Source organism: Nymphaea colorata, chromosome 10 (assembly GCF_008831285.2).
Source record: "Nymphaea colorata isolate Beijing-Zhang1983 chromosome 10, ASM883128v2, whole genome shotgun sequence".
Classification (NCBI taxonomy): domain Eukaryota; kingdom Viridiplantae; phylum Streptophyta; class Magnoliopsida; order Nymphaeales; family Nymphaeaceae; genus Nymphaea; species Nymphaea colorata.
The window spans coordinates 22,548,230-22,572,010 of record NC_045147.1 but is presented as its reverse complement, the minus strand read 5'-3'; the positions used below and the strand labels follow the sequence as shown (position 1 = coordinate 22,572,010).

Sequence of the window (23,781 nt, the reverse complement as noted above, 5' to 3'; positions counted from 1 at the left end):
TGACTGCAGCTTGGCCTCAGATATTAATACCGTATAATTGGAGATGTCCATCTAGGTTCGCCATTAGAACTGCTGCACCATAAAGAAGGCTCGAGCCCGTGGTCCTTTGACTCAGCGACTGCATTAACTAATGGACATGATTCCGATGGAGGGCGACCACCTTGGCCCTCTTGACAGAGCATCCTAAGCACAATCGCTTGTGAGTCATGTCTTCGACAAGCCTCCTTCCTTCCAAGATTGTGTGGTCAAAAGCAATGTCAGACCTGCAGTTGATCAACCCAACAAGGCACCTTGTCAATGTAAAGCAGTACTATTGAGAGTCCAAAACCCAGAGTTTTTTTTTTTTACCACCGATTATGGCCAACGCATATGTTTATTTATTACGTAACTCTTTTATGTGTTGTATTTAAGCGAATATGAACTTCATTTTATCCACAGTTTGAATTCCCTTCTTTTGGACTTACTTTTTAGGCTCACTTTTGGTACCTCAAGGAGATACTTTCATTATGTTTTAATTCGAACTTTTGTAGTACACAACGTTACCATCATGAGAGCTCAAGAAAAGACTGACCACCTGTCGGCCCTTCCTTAGTTGCACTAGGCCTGAGCATCGGGCAGGCCCAACCCAATAAGGAGTAAGGCTCGAGCCAAGCCATAGCTAGTAATTAAGGTTTAGGCTCGGTCTGACACCCCGAAACCCAAGTTAGGGACCTGCCTGATTAAATACGAAAAAAATATTTTTAATATAAAATAATAGATAATTATAATTAATCATACTAAAAAATATAATTATATATATTAATAAAAATAATATTAAAAATGATTTATCAGGAAGAACCAAAGCCTAGTCAGGCCAACTGACATATTTTTCAGGCCCAAACTTGGGCCAAGTATCCATCGAATACCCACTCGGTGCCCAAGGATAAGTCTTTTATGTTGTATGAAACACTAAGAAGCACACATTTTTTCAAATTTTATTGAAGCCAGCCAGACAATGATTAAATAAATAAGGTTCATTTTTTAACATCCAAAAACAGGAAGAGTTGGTGTATATACTTAAGAATTTTTTAGGAAAAAAATTTCGAATACGGATCTCTCAAACACATTCAAGCAGAGACAACAAGGTTTTTCTCGGGGATTTTTTTGGTAGAACTCAAAATTTCCAAAAACTTCAACAATTTTTTTAGAAAATAAAAAGTTCTAATAATAAAGAAAAAGTAAAATAAATGAAACACTAACAAGAAAAGAAAAACAAACTTGATAAAATGATTAAAAAATATTTTAATGGCAATGAAAAATAAATAAATAGTTTACCTGAAATTTTAAACATTAGAACAACAATAACATAAAAATGATGATAAAAATAGTTTTTCTTCTAAAGAAAAGGAAGAAAAAAGCATATTTTCTTTTTCATTTTTGTTGTTTTTAACGTCTTTATCAGTCTTTTCAAAAAAGACTTCCTTGTGACTAGACTCTGGCCGTCTAAGAGAACCTAAAACGAACATTCAGCGGCAGTGACCGCCAGCAATTGGCTCGGGATATGCTAATCAGCAGTAATTTTTCTTTTGAGAAAAGTGAAAATCGACACCTTTCAATGGAATTGAACCGAATAGGCCAAGCTACACAATGTAGGATTGGAAATTGGAACAAATAGATCTGATCATGTGCGTATATCCGGACGAAGCAGGCTCAAGCCCAATCATATTACACGGTGAAAAGAAATTTTGACAAAGATGGGAATCAACCCAGACCCAGATCTCATGCCGCCCAAGCCAGATCCACGATAGATAACGACACTTTAAAACTAGAAGAGCTCCAAATAGAAGGAAAAGAGGGTTTCTGCCTCTCCTCCCTAGCACCCTTTGTGTCAAACACTCTGGAACTTTCCGAAGTTCTATTACAGTTGACGATAAAGAGCCTCTATATACCCGTGTAACATGCTTTTCTTCAAATGGACGAGAGCAAAGAAATGCCTGCTCCCTGAAGGTGGCCGAACGGTATTTACGAAGATATGTGCAAATAGATAATTATGAAACTTTTGTGGGAAGATAACGTGCAGTGTCAAAGATTGCAAGCTGTCTACAGTTCATCTCCGTCGTTAGCCAAGCCAACAGATCTCATGTACTTCTTAAGCACCAAGGCCATTATGACGATTAATAAACCAATAGCTAGCCAGGTTAACCATCGATCATCTACGAGGTTCTGAGCTCTTGGCTGAGGTCTGTGTTGTGGCTCACTGACCTCTGCAGATGCTGGAACTCTTCTATATACCCTCAGACCTGCAGTGAGGCTCACATGCAGAGGCCCCGCATTTGCATCCATGCGTACCTCTCTTATGTCTTCAACCATCACCTCTCTTACGCCTTCAACCATCCTATGTCCGTCCACAATTCCAGGTGCATCAGCATTTGGTTCTTCTGCTGCTGGAGCCATCACAACAGCTTGTTCAGCATGTGTTGTCACTTCTTCTTCAGTAACATCAATCTGTTCATCAGTGGTCTCAGGCTTAGGGCAGATAGGTGGTTGAGGGGGCACCTTGCTCAGCATATATTCATGAATCTGCAGTGGCAAAAATTAAAAAAAAAATGCCAAACAGATATTTCGCGGGAAACAGATTGAGGTAGAGAACTTAGTAATTAAGGTAGAGAACAGAGTCTTTTATCATCATCCAACCTCATCTATGAGCTTTTGTCGATCTGAATTTCCAAACTTTGGTGGAGCCTCACGTGACTTGATAGCAAGGGCATGCCTTTCGTCCTTTGGGTATTCCAGTGATCCCAAAGCTCCCTCGGCCTTGGTGGGCATAAACGCAATCAAAGCAACCAAAGCAGTACGTACTGTATAAGAAAAGAAAGAATTGTGTCAGTTCCCAACCATAACAAATCCTGGCCCTACTTGACAATCCTACAAGTACATTCAGATATTTCCTGGTTACATGAGTACAAATAAACGTGAAAGAAAATGTGGGAGCCTAGTGTAAATATAAAATGATCAAAAGCACACAACCTTTCAAAAAGCAAACAACGAGAGGTCTATAAAAGATGCACTAAATAAAAATGGCAACATTGTATTTTATTGGCATGGATTCATGCACTAAATCTAAGAGTGTGTTTTCCTTAATAACCTCATGATGCATGTGACAACAAAGAAAAATAGGAAGCAGCTGATAATAATTACTCCAAAAGAAAGTTAACGGAAGTTGTTCAGACTTCAGAGTATGGACCATCTACGTTTCAGAGGCTTAGCAACTCCAGGAACATTCAGATTTCTTGCTAACTATACTATGCAATCAGGTCTATAAGGTAAATACAGCAATAACGAATGGCCACATATAATTGCACAAAGAAATAAACGTGATTACATAGATTGCTGAATCCAACCAAAAAAGACAACTATTCAGGCTTCTGCTATTAACCAAGTTTCACGTAGCCAGGAGAAAACCACGACAGAAACAAATAAAAAAAAGAAAAAAGAAAAACGTCCACATGAATGTCATCTCAACCGATATTAAGTTTGCCATATCACAAATCATTTTCAACATACAGAAATGATAGCTGTGCATACTGCATACTTTTAAACTTCCACGAGGGTGTCATTGATAACCATGGATCATGGAATCACTATGAGTCTTGGCTGTTGATTCTTGTGATGTTGTCAAGTACCATACTCATTTTCAATAGTTTGGAAATCATTCTTTACAAGACAGGATCAGAGGAGTATTATGGTAATCTGTGTTAAAATGCATTATTTTAAAACCATAAAGTTCTAGGTTGGACCTAATGTACACTTAGATCCAGTCATCCCTTTATATGGGCCTTCTAGTCCTTTGAAGCCCTAATATGTATTGTTGGCATGTTGAGATTGACAGGAATCTCCATAGCTAGTTACATCAAAATATATCTCATCATGAATGTTGCTTCATTTTTGATAGGTGGAAATGTTAAGATTGACAGGACATAAACGTGTTATGACTCAAGATAACCATACTGTTGACCTCCATAAATAACAAATCACTATGCTAAATAGCAATCAAGCTACAAGGATAATTTTGGCTGTCACAAAGCTTGCAAAGATTAGGCACAACTTGTAAATCCATGCAGCCAAATTCTTTTCGCGTCTAGATGGGTTCAGAGGAAGCTGCACCATAACAAGTGGATGAAGAGAGATGGATCAAAAAGAAGCATAGTTCAAAACTTTTGTAATTGGGCTAATAGTTAGCTACCTGTGGTACTGCCATTTCAGTGATTAGTCGTCATTGACATGTGATACTAAAGCATTTAGCTAGTACAAGAATGTTATTCTTTTGAGTGCCAAAGTTTCTCTGTTTTCCTCATAATGCCAGTATAGCAAGCAAAAAAGAAGCTCACAACAATATGGACCTTTGTTGCTTGGAAAGGTTGCATTTAAATAAAAATAATTAATAAAAAGAAAACAAGATATTACATCCGATGCATATGAGGTACAAGTGAAATCTTAGTCAAGTGTGTGCACGCTCACATTCATCAAACACATGCATCTATCACAGTACACTTAAAAACTTATTTGTCATGGTTAAAGAAGTGCTCTCGATTCTGCTAATGATAATCTGTCTAACAGTGTCGATCCATGAGAAAAGGAACAAAACAATAATATAAAGAATGTTCTACATGGATATTCCTATGTCTTTCATGACTGGGACCATTTTCTTAGTTTCTGAGCCATGGACACGAGAATACCTAAAAAAAATGGTAAAACAAACTAGAAGCAATGATAATGTATTAACTTGTTAAAGCTCAGAACTCACATTATAGTTTGTCATACAGATGCAAAAATATGTGCCTGTTTACATAAATTTCTCAAAACCAGCCAGAAGACACCATAGTTCCCAGGACCTGGTAGATGTGGTTCCAAATGATGATATGCAAAACACTCCAATAAATAGCTTTGCCTAAATTACAAGGTGCCTACTCTACTTATGTAAAATAATTAAAAAAAAAAAATCCTAACAAAAAAAAAAAAACTCTAAAACATTGCATACCTCCCCAAGATGGCTGCCAATGTTCGGGATGATGGTTTGATATGCTAAGGCAAATTTTTGTTTGTGTTTCAAAACGACCATTTGGCTGTCAAGCAAGCAAAAGAATGAACATGAGCTACATCAAATACTAATATCCATGCATAAGAATAAAGATTTTAAACTGCTCATGAGCAGTAGATCATTACAGTTAACATCATAAATGAAGGTGGCTGAAAAGGATAATCAGCTGGTAATTGGATTCTCCCATGATAGATTCCTCCTTCAAATTCACTATCACGAGGTCCCCTAATTGCAAACTGCCATTCAAATATGTTCTCCTGAAAAAGAAGAAGCAAAAATATAAGCTGATGTTCTGCAAAAGCACAGAACCAGGAACAAAGCATTGCAACATTAACCACATAAATAACTAAGCTGATTGTCACATCTTTCTAAACCAAGCCACAGCAACCAGCTCATTGACCAGACTACGACAAAGAACCACTTGGTTATTTTATTTTTGGTCTATTCCATTTTTAAACCACCACATGAAGAGTGTGTGCATCTATGCATAAAAGACAAATGCTTTTGCGCTTTGGTGAAAATCATTAAGACTAGAAGGCGTGGACTAAGTGTCAGTCCACACCCATTGCCTAAGTCCACCACCTACGTGATGAGATATGTGTTGGTGCCTAGGCACCAACACGCCTAGTCCACGGGAAAGAGAAAAGTTACCTTCCCTTTCAATTAAAGTTTCTTAATTGAGTATATATTGTTATGTACTTTATTTTGTATTGATTACGTATTTTATGCATTGTTATGTTGATTATGCCATTATATGTATACTATTATATGTATACTATTATATGTATATATTGTTAGTCGCTTAGTCTGTTATATAGTATTGTGATATTGATACCTCATACCTGTTATATGTATACATATTTGTATGGTTGAGTTAAATTGTATTGTAATACAATTTGTTATTCCTCCTATATGTATTGTAATATGTGTTATATGTAAATACTGTTATGTACAGTCTGTTATACCTGTTATATAGTATTGCATCAACCTATTATATGTATATATTATTAGCCTGTTATATAATATGTAGTACTGTGATACCTGTTATATGTATACGTTAGTATGGCTATGTACTTATACTGTTGCATACTTATATATATACTATTATGCACTGTTAATCTTTTTTATTGTATTATGTCTTTCTTTAAGTACAATGGATTAAAGCTTTCTTGCCATCCTTCTTCTAGAGATTAGATTTAGTTTTTTTTCGTTTATTGTATTAGATTACATTTAATGAGTAACATTAAACTTCTTCTATTGATTTTGCATATTCAATGAAGTCAACAACTAATTTTTTATTATTTAAGTTGATTCTCCCCACATTTCAAATATTAGTAATAGTTAATTAAAATAACTTGACATATTAACATAACTAATAAAATAGAAAAAAAAATTGGTTGCATTTTTTGCCTAGGCTCTCCTAGGCCCGCCCAAGCGCTAGGTGCTGCCTGGCACCTAGATAGCGCTTGGGCACCTTGACAACATAGCCGGCAACAAGTTCCATTTAGATTCGTTTGTTGGATAGTGCCTACGTCCAACCTGGTGTTCACCAGATAAACAACTGAAGACTCATGGAAATGTAACACGTGAAATTCTGTTCCCCACTTTTGCATTTCCCTGCACAACTCTTCAACCGCACGCTACTAGCAATTCCCCTACTGAAAATAAAAATGGCCACATAAGGGCGTGGGAGATCTTAAGCAGAAACTAAGCTTTATGCTAATCCAATTTTCCAAAACTTAACGGAGATCATGCTTCTTCACGCCTTAGCATCACATATTAGCCACTATCATGGGTGGTCGATTTCTGCTGCACAAGTAGACCTCAAGAGTAGACCATTCCCAAAACAAGCTTAACCCCTTATTATGATACTTGTGTCGGTTTACTGCACTTACAATGGAGCAATTCGAACACCAAATCACATAATAAAAAGGTTGATCAATTGTCGCGATAAACTAGAGAACAAATACAAACGGTTGCCAAAAGGACATAGAAAACGTTCAACCAAAGTTAGTGTTCCACTTAATTAATGCAGCATGTACTCAATTTAATGGAGAAAAATACATTAAATGAGAAAATCATTGAAGCATTAACTAAATATTGAGAAAAGGTGGTAGTCTACTAAAATTTACCCACGAAAAGCATAAGTTAGGATATGGCGTTCTGGGCACATCGTGCAACATCCCAATTATCCTACTTATGCGTATATTCGTACATAAGTATAAGCTGGGACTCCAACTATTTTTTCATAGTTGGAATATAAGAAGCATTACGACACAAAAACCGCTTCAAGAACTCTTGATGATCAAAGACAATATCTCGCAGGAAAGGCACACAAACGCAAGAAAGAAACGCAAAAGCAAGCGGATTTCGACGTTCCTCAAACCCATATCTCTCAAATATTAGATTCTATGGTTAGGGGAAAAGGCCCAAACAAAGCAAAATAAAAAAGGAAGCGAAACAACTGATTCTCGAAACCATAGAGATCAAATTGCGAAAAATAAGGAGGCAAAATCTAGGGTTTCGCTTCTTTTTTTCGTACCTCTAAGGGAAGAGCCATATAGTCCTCGGATGGATTCGATTCCATTTCCTTCACTTCTTGAAGAATCCTCTTCACCGCAGGGTTCTTCAGATTGTACTTCTCCGCCATTTCTCTTCGTCCTTCCTGAGAATGCCAACAGCCCCAAATCCGACAAAATCTTGATAATTATCCGGAAAATCGCAATTGGCGACGAGCTGGCTAGAACAAAATGAGGGAAAGGGAATCGGGAAAATGAGGAACTCCAAAGATCGGGAAAACGACAATGCGAGGAAGAACGATGAAGCCAGTCGTCCATGAACGGGAGAGACTCCAGCATGAGAGCTCCTCTGGCCCTCAGTTTCCACCAAATCACGTACAAAATACCAAAATTGTTTAGTAGAACGGATTCAGTTCAACGACAAAAATGAACAATGGGATCCGAAAGACCGGGTTTCGGGTAAAAGATCCGAGTTGAAAATTAATCCCGACAGGTAACCACGCTTTTCTGGGTGATTTTCATTTTGGAACCCACTTTTTTATGATAATTGAAAAGGGCCCCTGAGTTTTCTTTCAACCTTACTTTGGCTGGTCAAAGGGGGTCATGTCTCTTTTAGTAGGCTTCATGTCTCTAAAAGAAAAATATGTCAAACTGAAAAAAAAAAGACTATTCAATCGCATAACTTATTTTCCTCTCTCATCTCTCTCTCGTTTTTTGTACTTTGCGACAACTTCTCACCCTTTTCATGAATGCATTTCTATATTGCTTCCGGGGACCTCTTATTGTGGCTAAAGGGATATAAACAAGTTGGCCACTCATATTCTTATTGGTGTGTTTTACAGTGTTAACATTGGTTACAATATGTTAGTTGTAGTTCCAATAGAGTGAGTGGTTTATTAAAGAGATACAACTGCTTCCACTTTGAGTCCATCACTCACAATGTTTATAAAATTTACTTTACTGATTACGGTTTAAAACATAAATGCACTGAGCCACAACAGCGACCGTAGTTCCAATAGAGTGAGTGGCTTATTAAAGAGATACAACTGCTTCCACTTCGAGCCCATCACTCACAATGTTTATAAAACTTACTTCAAGACTCATTACGGTTTAAAACATAAATGCACTGAGTCATGACAGCGACTACAACTCTTAACTTGTACCATATGTTATGAACTGCAAATAACCAAAATACTCTTGTTGGTTAAATGAAAAACCTTTTCAGCAAAAGTAAAATAAACAAAACTTTAAATGATGAAAAAGGTGAAAACATGCCTTGCCATAATAGCTATGTTATGTTAATTAAAGAGGTAGTGTTATAAACGATAAATTAGCAAAATCATTTTGGTCATTTTGAACATATATAATACATGGTTTCTTGTTAGAACTCAATGCATTTAATAATCCTGCCCGTCGGGCCTTCCTAGGATTTTTTTATTTCCCGGTGGGTTTTTTTTTTGAATAGGCAGCCCTCTCTATATAAAGTTGGAACCGAAGAAATATGCTTTAAAAAACAAAATCGTCTGCGAAGTTTTAATCTCCGCGAACTGCACCGTGGGTCATTCCAGGGTCACAGTTGCTCAAGGGCAGCATGGTAATAATGTTGGCGCACGGCAGCGTCCTTAGAGATCGGAGAGTGGAAACACGCGGAGTGAGCGATCTTGCGCTTCCCTTTCCCCTCCGTCCCCTCGAAATCTCTGGCGAATGAAAGGCGCTTCCCGCAATCGAAGGCTCGAGGAATCCATGGCTTCCAAATCCTCCGATTCTCTTGTAAACCTCCTATATTCTTATTATTGTTTTAATTATCATTTTAATGAAGGAAATTTATTCTAAAATTCACATGGTAGACCGGTTAAATTCAGATGGTATGCCGGTTCTTGTCTGGTACTCTACGAACTTAGAAGTTAGCAAGATTGTGGTGACTGGAGGGCTGATTTTTTGGGTTTCTAAAGTTTTTGATGAATTGAAAAATGAAATCAGTACCCGGCGCAACTCGAAGCGTTATTGGGTTTGGGGGAGGGGGTGCAGGGGACTGTCATTTTTAATGCTTAGCTGGTTACTTGTGCTATAATTTCGGGGTTTTATGATATGACTAGCTTGGCGTTTGGTTTTTTTTCTTTCTTGCTCCCTGTATTCCACACCCCTTGTCCGAGTAATTGTCGCTTGAATGGCAATGAGGGTCCTCCCTCCACCCGAGGTTAAATTGCATGCCTACAATATTTATCTGGTCTCCTGATTGCGGTCCAGTAATGCAATATGGACCCCATTGGTCTTGCTCTTGCTTAGCTTCTTCTTTTCCTTTCTGCCTGCTAGATTTCTCTATTGGATAATCAGTTCTTCAACTGTTCTTTTCCAGTGTCTTAAGTATCAGAAATGCGAGCATCTATATAATTTCTTTTACCTGCTATTATGCTATTATAATGATAAAACTGGAGGTTGGTCACTGGCATTTTGGATGGAAGTGTCTTGTTATAGTTCTTTAATGCGTTTCATTAGACAATGTTCTGGTGTCCCTTTTTATGTTACCTCGAGTTTTATCTTTCCTTATTCTGGGCTTGAGGGAAGTTGAGAAGCATATGGTTGGTAATCTCCATCAGGGTGTAATGGGAGGTCGGTTGCTAGAAGGGGGGACAAGGATCTTGGTAGATCGATAAAGACAGTAGCTTTACATCTCTCTTGTCATCTTTTTGCAGAGGAAGGAGGAAGCCAGTGATGCCCTAATGGCTTTATCATCTCAAATAGAACAAATTATAAGGCACATTGAAGCTTGCAGGACTGCTTCTATAAAAGTATGTCTTCTATGTTTTTCCCAAAAATATTTCAAGTTCAGAAATGCAGCAGGTATTTGCGTTTACAAATGATTTGCTTCACGTGCAGTACTTGGTTGTTATATTCTGTTGTTACTTGGTTGGCATGGTAAAGATTGCACATGCAAGCATACTCCATGCAGCTGGTGTGTAAATGTTTAAGCATTTATTGTTTATGTGTGTGAACATATTCAGTTTTGCATTGGTGTCTATATATATCATGACATCCAACTGTCTATAGCCTCACCTCCCCAAGTTTCAATCGGAAGCTATCCAATATCTGACCGGTCAAGCTTTATGTCATAAGAACTACCTGAAGGAGGAAGTTTTTTTTTTTTTTAAAGTTTTCTTGAAGGAGAGTAATTTAGAACACCGGAGCAGCAATTCTTGCCCTTTCTAGGAAATAATACTAGCTTATTTTCAATATACTCAGATGTTGTCTCTTTTACTTGCTTCTGTAGTTCCTTGAACTTTATGTGTTTCATGAGTGAAGGGCACTCAATTATGGTCCAAATTTCTTGTTTATGATGAGCTCATCTGGGCGTGAAGGTCATCACATTCTCTTCATTTAAGTTTCTGAAGGCTTTCTTCATTTCTTTTCCAAACTCTTCCGTGTTTTAACTTTATGCAGCCATTTATGTTGTAGGACAAGATTGCATTCAATACGGAAGCTTTAGCAGCCGAAACAGCCAAACTTAATTCTCTGGCAGAGTCGAGGAAAGACCTTTGTTCAACTGAGCGGAAAGGAGCTAAGAACATGCTTTCAGTTAGAATGGAAGGTGCAATTTGTAAATTAAAAAATTCAGATTCTGGAACAGGAGATGTAAATACTCAAGATTCGTCATCCTCAACCATAATATTTGGAAATGGTAGTGAAGTAAAGAATCTTGTTCGTCCCATCAAACTTCCTTTTGTTGAGAAGATTCCACCATACACATCATGGATATTTTTAGATAGGTAAATGAAGTGCTTTACATTGTTTGCAAATCTTGATGGCGTTATTCTAGCTTGTGCTTTATACTTGTTTTGGTGACATGAACCTGTGTATCATAATTGTTCTCTAACATTAATTAAGTTAATTCGATTTATTTTCCTGAAACCTTCTTTTTGTACTGTATGTCTGTTTTGGACTAGGTATGATGGTATTGTATTTTTCTTCCCTGTCAAGTAAAATATACTCTTTTGCATTTACCATTGCAACTTTGTGTTTAAGCTGATTAACTAGTTCAGATTCAAAAGGTCACACACATAAAGAGAAGTATGAGAACTTGTGAGGCTTGAGATACCAAGTCAATGTTAAGATAGTCCTTGATATGCTTGTTGCTTTTCAAGTAACACATGCATACTCAAGTCTATTAATTCTTACCATCAGATTCTTCTGTGACGGTGATAAATTAAAGTGTTGCACTTAAGATCTGGTGATTTACATAGTATTTCCACACGAAGTTGATGTGACTTGACTCTTTTGGAGGAAAGACAAATGGTGATTTCTGAATGAATGCCACATCTATCACTATTGTGATCTTGATTTTCTGCCTAATTGTTAAGAAAAGCTGATACTCATGTCTTGGTTTCTTGACTATCTGAAAACTAGGACACATTAACTGAAGGTAATCAAACTTCATGTGTATGCATTGCCTGTATGCTGTTGTGCTTATGGTGGTGATACCCCATTCTCTTTTCTGCTAATGAATAGAAAGTACAACATTAGATTTTCCAGTCATTGCACCACTAAGTGTGTTTTTGATGACCTTGGGTCATGCAATCACTATGAAAGTCTGACTGTTGATTCTTGTGATGCCATCAAGTATCATACCTCTAGGTTGGAATACATCGTTTTTCACAAGGCAGGATGAGATGAGTAGTATGGTAATATGTGTTCAAATGCATTATTTAAAACCATAAAGTTCTAGGTGTGGACCTAATATACACTTAGATCCAGTCATCCTTTTATATGGGCCTTCTAGTCCTTTGAAGCCCTAATATGTATTGTTGGCATGTTGAGATTGATAGGAATCTCCATAGCTAGTTGCGTCAAAATATATTTCATAGGAATGTTGCTTAATTTTTGATAGGTGGAAATGTTAAGATTGACAGGACAAGATATAAACTTGTTATGACTCATGATAACTATATGCTTGACCTCCTTAAATATCAAATCACTATGCTAAATAGCAATCAGGATACAAGTTGGCTGTCACAAATCTTGCAAAGATTAGGCACCACTTGTAAATTCACACAGTCAAATTCTTTTTGCATCTAGATGGGTTCTGAGCAACCTGCTGCATAACAAGTGGATGAAGAGAGATGGATCAAAAGGGGGCATAGTTCAAAATTTTTGTAATTGGGCTAATAGTTAACTACCTGTGGTACTGCCATATCATCTCTGACACGTTTATCACCGTGGTAGCTGATAATCATATAGTTTTATGTTGCTTCTTTCATGATCTGCTGTTACTGCTTACGTTGAATTCCATCCTTCACCATGACTATCTACTGGGAGTTTCTGTGATTTATTTCATCAGTCTCAATTTTATCAGTGCAGAAACCAAAGAATGGCTGAAGACCAATCGGTTGTTGGGAGAAGACGAATTTACTATGATCAATGTAGCAGTGAAGCACTGATATGTAGTGATAGTGAGGAAGAGGTAGCAGAACCTGAAGAAGAGAGGCATGACTTCAATGAAAGTGAAGATGATATCCTGTGGTACCTCTGTAACCATAGATTTAATTGGATCAGTATTTGCATCTTTATAAGGTTTTATCCAAGTAAATAATTGTTGCTCATTCAAATATGGAGGACCAAGTGTGTCTAGTTAGCTTGTGCTGCAAGAACCATGATCGTTTTTAATTGGTAACTTAAGTACTAAACCTTGGCCACTTTTGCAGTCCTTTTCTAGAGCATTGAAGATTTGCAGTCTTGACTAGCTCACATAATTCACCTGTTGACTTGTGATTTTATTGTATTTGTGTGGGATTGTTTATCGTTGAAGGTGGGTACTTATGGATGCTTTCCATATTTGAAGCTTTCTTAGATTTGCATGTTCTTCACTTGCAATTGTTAGAACATGTTTCATAATGAATTATTATGGTTCCTAGTTTCTTCTCTCGAATATGCATTTTCTAATTTTTAGGTGAGCAGGGTGGGTTACTATCTAAATAATACGTGGTTGCACCCTTAATGACTGACTACATAACATACTGGTTTCCATGTGTTGCTTTTGTAATTGGTGAATGTGGATAATTGATTTTTAGACTCTTGAAAAACCTGCTTGCACAACACAAAAACCCAATATAAGAAATAAGCTCCATTGTTCAGGTTCATCTCCATTTTTTGAAATTTGGTGTATTGCTCAGATACTCATTTTATTGTTTCCAGAAGAACAGCGATATTCTTGTTAAATTTTTTTAATTGTGCAATATAGACATCAGATATGGTATATCATTGCTTCATTAACATTGACAACTGCTACTGTTCTTTCGTCGAGGACATCATATCTTGTTTGTGCATGTTCAAGCATGTTAAACCTATTTTCAGGGTATATCCTATTTTTGGTATCGGTGTCATGATTCTTGTTTTATTGCTCTTGCATTGCGTAGGAAGATGCTGCAGGAGCATGGGCCAACACAAGTGGTGCTAAATGCTCTTAGCAAGTATATTAAAGCAACTGATTCGGAAATGAAGGTAACATAAATTGATGATTTCTGTCATCTTGAATTGGTTGGACGACTAGATATTTCTCATCTTAACCCTTCTTAAGAAGGATTTACATGTTAGAACTTGTTCATTGTTGTTTGATTGGTAGAACTTTACTCATTCTACATTAATAAATTGTAGTGTTTTCCTGGATTACAGAACTGTTGGATTTATATTGGTAATGGTGCAGGCAAGATATGACTTACTGAAGGAGAAACATGAGGAGAAACATACTAAAAACAATGATACCGATATAGAGAGGAACATATTGTTGAACAAAAGCCTTGGAACTGCACTTGATTCTTTTGATAATCTTTTTTGTCGTCGTTGCTTGGTAATCATGAACTTATCTTTTTTGCTTTAAAAAAATTTATTTTTTGATGGTGAAGAATGTGTTGCCTATTTTTATATCATTGTTTCGCTTGTTAATTGTGGCTTTTAATTGATACAGGTTTTTGACTGTCGCTTGCATGGATGTTCCCAAGGACTTATTATTCCTGTATGTGATTGGGTGGATTTTTGTTTCTGTTTCTCTGTCTGAGCTTTGGAGTTTGGAGTGCATTTCATTGTTACTGATTATTGTTTTATGTTTTTATCAGAGTGAAAAGTTGCCATTTTCTGGTGAACTTGATGACGTTGGAACGCCTTGCAGCAACCAATGTTACCTTTTGGTAAATTTCGTAATGTACTTAATAGATTGTGTTAGCTCTTAGAACTTCCACAACTACTTCTGACTTCCGTTTATCCTTCTGATCATCTTTTTGTTTTTCGATTAATATCATGTGCTCGGTTCTGATGAAACTTTTCATGGTTAAAACATCTTTCTTGAATAATTGACAAAAGCATTGATGGAATTCCCATGAATTAGACCGTGAATTGAAGTCAAGGAGACTTCTATCAGTATGTCTGCCAGGAATTATTTTTCAATAAAGAACTTCTCATGTTTATGTCCTTTTTACAGCTTATGTGAGCACAGGAGCTTTCTTCTACTAGGTTTAGTTGTCAAAATGAGAACCAAACAAATGATGGGATGTTCAGGAGGAGAGAGGCAAAAAGAAAGTCTATATATAATGTGAGGGAAGTTATTTGTAAAATCATGTGAAACATTGATGCATGAATCAATGAAAGCTCATTAAGAAGTAAAGATCACAATGTATAAATGACACCTATCCAAAATGCCACTATCTTCTCATTTACGTCAGTAGAAAATCCTCGTCTGATGTAAAGGCAGAAACCAATTTACTTCTTTCAATTAACAAAAGTTTGTGGTGGAAAAGAATGCACCGATGTTCTGGTTACAATGGGGTTGATTCGTGATGGCTTTGCCTTCCTGTTGTCATGAAACTGTAGTGCCAGTCATGGATAGTGGAAAGAAGGAAAGATCAAGGATAGTTGAGAGAAGCAAAGAAGCGTGTATGATGTATTTGTACTGGTTGTCTTTCTCTATGCATGCTCTGAACTCTGAAGTAGTTCCTCACAGTTGGAGAATGCATTTCTCTTTTTCATAAATTTGCATTATATATATGTATTTTTCATTTTGAATGTGGCTTACATCTGATTGGTTTGCAAAACTCATAAGTAATCTCACATTTTCACTGACTATTATTGCATTTTTCTAATGTGTGATTTACTGCTGCTCCTTAGGGTGAGGAAAATGTTCAAGTATCTCTTGCTGGATGTGAAGCTTCTTTGCATGGAGAGAAATCCATGGATCTTGAAGGAAATGATGGCACCTCTGTTTCCTCTCAAAGTGATGGTGTCATTGGCCTGTCTGCTCCTGTTGAAGATATTGGTACCAAACCTCTCTTTTTCACCTACTAATGTTCACAGATCCGTGAATGACATTGAAACTTCTTGTCCTAAACTCATTAAATGATACACAGGTGAAAACATGGAAGTGATGAAGCTGGTGAAGCATGGAAAAAAGTCTATGAGAAAAGATGACCCATCTGCAGAGGACTCCATTAGTAAAAGACAAAAGACAATTGCTGTTTTGGATGGTTTGACAATAAACAATATCGTTCACTGAGGAGATTTATTTTTTTTTTCGGATAAATAAATATGATGCATAATTCATTTTAGTGCAGGTCAAGTATCACAAGATAAAGCAAAGGATACTACTTGTGGGTACGATGATTTTGTGGCAGCTGCTTCAGATAGCAAGGGTCATGATGACTCAATAGGTGCTTCTCCTACTACATCCTCATCCAAAAAATGTGCAGAAAAGCAATCTGAGTTGACAAAAGGCTCATCTGAGGTGGAACAATGCAGCCATGGGTGGAACCTCATTGAAAAGGAGCTGTACCTGAAAGGGCTGGAGATATTTGGTAAAAACAGGTATAACTGCGTTTTTTAATTGTTTTGCCTGAAATTTGGTGGTCCTGGTTGCTCATCATGCCATTCTTTTCCATTGGAAAATTTTGTGTTGGATGCAGTTTTATTTCAGGATAATGGTGCACTGTATCAGTCAAATAAAGTAATTCTGCATGCAATAGGATCATTCTGATCTAATCTTTAGGAACCTGAACTGTTGAGGTTAACTAAGGAAATAGCCATTACTATGTTTCCTGTTTTCTTGTCATATTGATTTTTAAATCATCTATATGCATATTTGCACACACTCATTTCCATGTTTCTGTGTGTATGTCCATGTGCACAAGCTGCAAACACATAGGTGGGGATTTCAAAGGGTTTTTGATTGGGTCAGTTATCCATCTGAATTGAACCTGTTAGATGGATTTGGCAAATAGAATGAAATTCCAAATATAGTTGCTTCTGTATCACTCTTGGACATGTTCAATTTTGAATTTGAATCCTGTTGGAGACAGAGATTCTCTTGGATTCTTAATGTTATGTAAAATGGCATGTATTATGACTTATGCCCTTCATGGGTTTTTAGTACCATGTCAAGACCATGTGCACCTTCTGTGGAATAAGATGAAAATGAAATATCATTTTTCTGAACCCAATTTTAATATGGTGCTCCTCAGCTCCAAATCCAAATCCAATTATACCTCATTGATTAAGTTGGATTTTGTAAAGCTGAAATTTGATGTGTACATTGTCTCCTCATGAATGTGTTCAGAAAAATAGATAGGTTGTGCTTTGTGAATGCATTTGAGCTCGTCTAGGGTGCAGATGTATCTGATTTTGGTTTGTCTAAATACATAACCGGGGTTTGGATTGGACTTGGTACAACCAAAATTTTTAAAATCCCATATGATGGATGTGATTCATTTGTAGCATTGCCATGATGTGTTCAAAACTTGATATTATTTCTATAAGAATGTGATAACTGATATTTTGCAGTTGTCACTGATTTTAAGCGATTTTATTGGCCTTGGGGAACATAAAAATCAAAATGACTTGGTTTGCATGCTTGAAGATTTTCGCAGGAATTCAAATTTATGGTGACACAACTGCATGATCAGAAGACAATACATACAGCGTGATAGTCTTATTTTTCTTAGCAATCAAAAGTCCATCTATCTGTGGACTTATGATATACCTCTTTTCTTTCAAATATGGACGTTATTTGATGCTAACAAGCTTTGTGCACATACAAAATGCAAAAGCAAGTACTTAAAAGATGAGCTATGAGAAACCGCTGTTTTAGCTTTTTTATGAAAGGAATATTCCTTTTGTTGAATCATATTAACTGTGAACTGATACATCTAACAAGTTTAATAAGTATAGAGAACTTATTCTATTGCAAGAAGAAATGCATGAAATTGCATTTTAGCCATGGATTGTGGCCTGTCTGGATGGAGTTTGTTGCACATTTTCCTGTGATTGGCCCTTGTTGTGTTAGAAATGACTTCCTTGAGCTGATATGTTTTGTTTCATTTATTAGGATATTGAGAAGTTCTTTTACAAATAAAACTGATGCGAGTACAGTAGAAAGGTTATGATCTGTTAAGTTTTCTCCACTATTTTGAGTCTCTATCATCTTAGTACTACACTTTTGCAGTTGCCTTATAGCAAGGAACTTGCTTTCTGGGTTAAAGACTTGCTTAGAAGTGTCCAAGTACATGGTTGATGAGGGAAGTGCTCTGCATGTAACATCCACCATGCTGCCTATTTCTTGCTTGGAGGATGTTGAGAAGGTTGAGGCTGATTACACGGTTAGAGGACCTTATGCCTTTCCAATGCTGTTTCTCTCTTCTCCCTACCACCACCACATGCACCTGTAAAAAATGCACAGGCACACATATGTTGTGGCTAGTGAGTTTTCTCATTGAATCCATGATACTTGAGAAAAACGGATGAAGGAAAAGATTGCAAAAGGTGAGATGTGAATATGTTTTTAGCTTGTCTAATATTCAAGATATATGATAAATGAGGTAGCTTTTTAAGCTTATTTTGGTAATGTTGTAGCTGGGTGAAAAGTTGTTGAGTGTGAGGAAGATAAACACAAGGTTATGCATTGAAAAATGGAACATTGTGTGTCCAACTCAGTTGGCCTGTGGATAAAACTGCTAAGTTGGACACAGGAAAAGTAAGGACTGAATCTCTCAAGGTTGTTGGTTTAATCTTCATCAATTTTAGACAATGTTCACCTATGATTAACATAAACTTGGAGGAAAATAATGAGCTGAGGATGAGAACGTTCTAACTTTAGGGACCCGTGAGTCCGTGACTTTCATAAAAATTTTTGATGACTTAATATTGGTGTGGAGAGTACTATGAGGAATCTAGCATTTCTCTTACTCATTAATCTATGCAAGATAGAATAGTAAGAGCACTAAGGAGTACTAGATAAATACCATAAACAGCACGAGATTGTTTAGTATTTCAGAATGCATTTTTAATTCTAATCTGTGTCAGAAGCTGAGATCAACAGACAGAAGGAGACAAATACCTTAAGGAGACTATGGCTTCTTTTTTCAGAAAATAATCTCCATGTGCCATGGCCTGTTTAAGACCATATTGTTAAATGCTATGAATCAGTTACACATCCACTATACTAATTTTGCCTCAGGTAACTACTCGTCTCAGTGTTCATTAAAAAGGGGCAATGATGTCAAAAACAAAATTCAACATAGAATTATCACATGCGCAATTAAAAGAAAACTGAACCGAATCAATTCTGTCTGGATCTATCAGGACATGTTAGTAATCCTTTTCTAGTTAGTTGATTGTTTTACAAAAGTAATGTGAATTATTTTTCTTTCCGCAGGTAAATTTCTAATCATGTATTATTTGCTTCCTTTTCAACATTTCTTGGGAGTGAGGAAAATATCAATATACCTTTCTTTCCTTTCTGAGCTAATCATTTAGTTTATTAACTTTTTAAACATGGTATCATCATGAGTATAATGTCTTTTTCAAACGTCATAACATTGTCAGTTCACCTTTTATTTCTTGCTTCTGAGTATGCCTTTGTTTCTCGTTTCTGCTTTTTGAACATGATATCATTGTGAGTGTATTTCTTATTTTAGGAGCAAGAGGTTCCTTCTAGAACAAAATTTTGGCGTAGAAGGGGTCGATCACGTAAGTTAAAGTACACATGGAAATCGACTGGCCATCCACTAATTCGGAAGCGAATAGCTGATGGGAAACAACAATCCTGCAAGCAATACACTCCTTGTGGGTGTCAATCAATGTGTGGGAAGCAATGTCCATGTTTACATAATGGAACCTGTTGTGAGAAGTACTGTGGGTAAGCCACATAACTAGATCAATTAAAAAAAAAAGGGCTTGAAATATTCAAAATAACCAAGCTTAAGGTTTTCTCCATGTTGAGAGTATGGTTACTCTATTTTGTATCAGAGTGATGCAAATATTTGGCAATACACTACTTTGTAATAGTACTATGCAAATATTCCTGTTTCTGATGATGGTGCTTGTACAGATGCTCAAAGAGCTGTAAGAATAGGTTTAGAGGATGCCATTGTGCTAAGAGTCATTGCAGAAGCAGGCAGTGCCCTTGTTTTGCGGCTGGGCGTGAATGCGATCCAGATGTTTGTCGGAATTGTTGGGTCAGGTAATTGTTCAGCCTTGGTAATGCAGCATATACATCTTGTGGTGAAGTCTTGATGTATCAGAACCATGGTTAGTGAAAATTTATCTGCTATCTGTCTTTACTATTTTTTTCCTAAAGTACGATTTTCCTCATGAAAATATCAGAATTTGTAAACTTAAAAGAGCATAAGGAATGATAGAACAACTTTTTTAGTTAATACTTTTCTAGTATTTGCCTGCAAAAATATTAAGAACCAATTAAAAAAGGTTATTCAAAACACGAACATACTGCAGTATATATTTTATTGTCTACGATCTTCACAAACCTTTTGCCTGCTTCAAAAACAATGATAATGTTGCATACTTTCGAAATATCAGCAATACTGTTGATTATGTTCTAAAGTAAGAAACTCTGATAATCAATGTGTGTCCTATGAGAGGTGGAGAATGGTATAAAATATGGATGCACACATAAAGCATTAGCATCCAACTGGTTTCCTCTCTCTTATACAGAGGATACTGGACATCAATAAACATTTGTCTTTTCTTATTCTTGCTAGATGAGTGCTGGTAATTGCAATTAGAGTTTTGCTTGTACCTTGTTCTGCTGGAATTCTTGATATGGGCTTCTGTTAGTATGAGAAGGTGCTTAGTATCAAGGTTTTGTGGATAGAGTGCTCCCATGCTGCTGTTTGTCATCTTTCCTCTGAGTTGTGCTCTTTGTCAACTTTAATCATGACTCCCAGCTGTGGGGATGGAGCATTGGGCAGCCCACCAACAAGAGGGGACAACTATCAGTGTGGGAATATGAATTTACTACTCAAACAACAACAGAGGGTGAGAAATAAATAAGACTTTTCCTGTCAAAAAATTTTCTGTAAGTTCTATGGATCAAGGATTCTTAGTTTTGGTTGGTTGAATGTTTCGTGGTCAGATTCTACTGGCAAAATCAGATGTTGCAGGGTGGGGAGCCTTTCTGAAGGTTAGAGAACTGGGGCAAGTATTTACCATACTTTTGCTTGGTGACATTTTAAAACTGTTCTGATCTTTGTGGTCCCAGAATCCGGTCAATAAAAATGATTATCTGGGAGAATACACAGGCGAGTTGATATCCCACAGGGAGGCAGATAAGCGTGGCAAGATATATGATCGTGCAAACTCATCCTTCCTTTTTGACTTGAATGATCAGGCAAGTGAATGTTCCGAAGTTTTAGGTCTCCACTTTCTTTCTTTATCTTTGATGGATTCTGGAAAAGATAATACATTTTAGCTGTGAATAATGTTATTTCTATGCCTCCTTTTCTTAGACTTTGTTGTGGATCTCTTTTTTCAAATTTTCTTATTGTTGACCTAGGAGTACTAGGTCTGAGTAGAGAATCCTTAACTATATGAAAGGAGAGTCAGGCCAAATTGATTAATTTCAATGTATGCAACTACTTTGCCCATAAGGCCTCTGCAATGATAAGACCGATACAACTTTTGAACATTACCGAGCTGAGGGTTTGTGAATTTGAAAAGTCTCGTGCCGCCATGATAGTGATAGACAGGTTTAGTGATTAGTTTGTATGTGTGACCTTCAAGGTTTGTTAGTATCCATGCGCTAACTTGTATGCATTTATATCATTGTACTTTCTCCTAAGCATTCAACATCCTAGCGGCAGAACTGACAAGCCTGATTATGCTGACCTTGTTAAGCTTAAGCTTCTAACCCCTGTCTAACATTGATCTTGTCCTTATTTGTATTTGTGGCTATCTTAGCTACTTCATATTCCTAGAAAGCCATGCATGGGGATGACATGAACATGCCAATAGAGTAGATGTATATGGATACACTTATCAACTACTACAGATAACTTCATGTTCCCTTTTGAAGTACCACATTCCTAATGACCATAGTTCACATAGAATAACATGTATATGTGAATAATGACAGTGCTGTCCAGGTAATTACCTACCTGACTTCATCCACCAAAGGCGCCTTCATCCCCGGCAGCTTGCACTTGGATTGTTGAGGTGAAACATTTCCTGTGGTTTTGGTATGACAGTCACTTCGAGCATCATAATCACAGCCCACCTCAAACAATTAACCTGTCCTAGAAGCCCCACCACTGAGGGCCTCATTCCTCTTCTATATCATCTTTTGAATTTGGGGTACATCTTATTGAAATATATGTTAAGAAAAAGGGGGAAAACACAATGATACGAGCTGTTTGAGTTGATCTCCTTAGAAATGATGTGCAATACAGAAGGCTGTTGGCCGAGTTGCTAGGTCATGTGCCTTGTTAAGATTTTATTTATTTATTGTTTTTAGTTTCACTTTTCAGTATTTGACGCTTGGGTGAGGGTTAAGAATGTCTTGCTTCCGAAATGACTTGATGTACATGTTCTGTTTGTGCTTGCATTATATGTAGCTTTTTGTCTATATTCAGTTTGCACTTCCGGTGCATGAATTTTATGTGGATTGTATCTGCAGTTTGTGCTAGATGCATATCGCAAAGGCGACAAATTAAAGTTTGCAAATCATTCGTCAAACCCAAATTGCTATGCAAAGGTAAGCTGATTTTCTGACAGCATGTTGATATTGTCTGCTGCCGGAGTTCATGGTGGTCTTCTGCAGGTGATGATGGTGGCTGGTGATCATAGGGTTGGTATTTTTGCAAAGGAGCATATTGATGCTGGAGAGGAGTTGTTCTACGATTACCGTTATGAACCTGACAGGGCACCTGACTGGGCACGGAAGCCTGAAGGCTTCAATTCTAAGAAAGATGATGGCCCTACTTCTCATGGACGTGCCAAGAAGGTCGCCTGACGGTGAGTGGATTTTTGTTGATTTAACAAGTTGTTGGGGTAGGGGAAGAACTTTCAGAGAGAGGGAGGAGGGTCCAAATATTTGTTATTTGTATATTATGTGTATATCTTCTGCCAGTATATATTATGTATATCGCAATTATAAAACCGGCCTGAATTGAAGGGAAACTTCTGATGTCCGGTAGTCCAGTGGTCTGGAGAAAAAGAAAAAAACGTGGGTTTGTTTGTGTTTTTTCTTCTTTCATTTGATTTCCTGTTCGTGGGAGCTGTACTCATGTTTCAATGAGATTGGGTACACGTTTTCTCTAGGAAAGTAGTTCTCATGTCTCTCAATGCCTTTCGGCCCTTACAAACATGACAAACTGATCCTGGCGGGTAGGACTGGGGATGGAAGACACGATGTTAGTTAGCTCTTTGTAGTAAAAGGGTCGGGTGCCTGTCTCCCCCTCCCCCGCTCGCAAGCTTTTCATGAGAGAGAGAGAGAGAGAGACTATGTTTTCCCTATATGGTAAAGAAACCATTCAAATGTGTAGTAGTGGTGTCTCCGTTCGTTTGTATTAAAAAATTAATACTTGTTGTCAGAAGGTAGTTGTTTGAAAAATTCTCTTGTATCTATTAAATGTTAAAAGTTCGACTGTCCACGTTGCTCAGATGTTGTGAATAAAAATCGAATATATTATATCCGGGTACATTGATTTGCCAAATAACACGCTGTCGTGTGCGGATCCATAAAAATACTGCTAAAACTCGGTGCACAGTTGACAGGAGAGCGTGCATATTGGGACTTCGGTGCCCTCCCATCGCCACCGTTGAATGATTCGTTTGCTGGACGCGAGCGGTGACTACCATGCCAAACGTGAATCCGGACTGCAGGGGATTTCTTCCCCTCCAGCGTACGCCAGAGAGCTG

At 37.2% G+C, this 23,781-nt stretch overlaps 2 protein-coding genes across 4 annotated transcripts; one reads left to right on the top strand and one right to left on the bottom strand.

The window, feature by feature from the left end:
• Nucleotides 1-1,673: 1,673 nt before the first annotated feature.
• Nucleotides 1,674-7,982, bottom strand: LOC116261791 (ubiquitin-conjugating enzyme E2 32-like). The gene is made up of 5 exons (XM_031640647.2): nucleotides 7,620-7,982; nucleotides 5,203-5,334; nucleotides 5,018-5,102; nucleotides 2,674-2,837; nucleotides 1,674-2,559 (listed from the first exon to the last, which is right to left on the bottom strand). The coding sequence occupies exons 1-5, from the start codon at nucleotides 7,725-7,727 to the stop codon at nucleotides 2,080-2,082; spliced, it is 969 nt and encodes a 322-aa protein (XP_031496507.1). The 5' UTR covers nucleotides 7,728-7,982; the 3' UTR covers nucleotides 1,674-2,079.
• A 1,143-nt stretch (nucleotides 7,983-9,125) lies between these two features.
• Nucleotides 9,126-23,103, top strand: LOC116262371 (histone-lysine N-methyltransferase EZ3). 3 transcript variants are annotated; one of them, XM_031641674.2, is made up of 19 exons: nucleotides 9,126-9,366; nucleotides 10,290-10,385; nucleotides 11,050-11,360; nucleotides 12,949-13,110; nucleotides 14,004-14,088; nucleotides 14,291-14,434; nucleotides 14,552-14,599; nucleotides 14,700-14,771; nucleotides 15,745-15,892; nucleotides 15,984-16,100; nucleotides 16,188-16,437; nucleotides 18,071-18,224; nucleotides 19,542-19,762; nucleotides 19,955-20,086; nucleotides 20,811-20,901; nucleotides 20,999-21,046; nucleotides 21,125-21,253; nucleotides 22,538-22,615; nucleotides 22,682-23,103. In XM_031641674.2, exons 1-19 carry the CDS (start codon nucleotides 9,301-9,303, stop codon nucleotides 22,871-22,873), a joined length of 2,544 nt encoding a protein of 847 aa, XP_031497534.1. In that variant the 5' UTR covers nucleotides 9,126-9,300; the 3' UTR covers nucleotides 22,874-23,103. The 3 variants fall into 3 exon arrangements, with proteins under 3 accessions (XP_031497534.1, XP_031497535.1, XP_031497536.1); XM_031641675.2 differs by having other exon boundaries at nucleotides 11,035-11,360; XM_031641676.2 differs by lacking the exons at nucleotides 9,126-9,366; nucleotides 10,290-10,385 and having other exon boundaries at nucleotides 11,220-11,360; nucleotides 12,944-13,110.
• The last annotated feature ends 678 nt before the right edge of the window (nucleotides 23,104-23,781 follow it).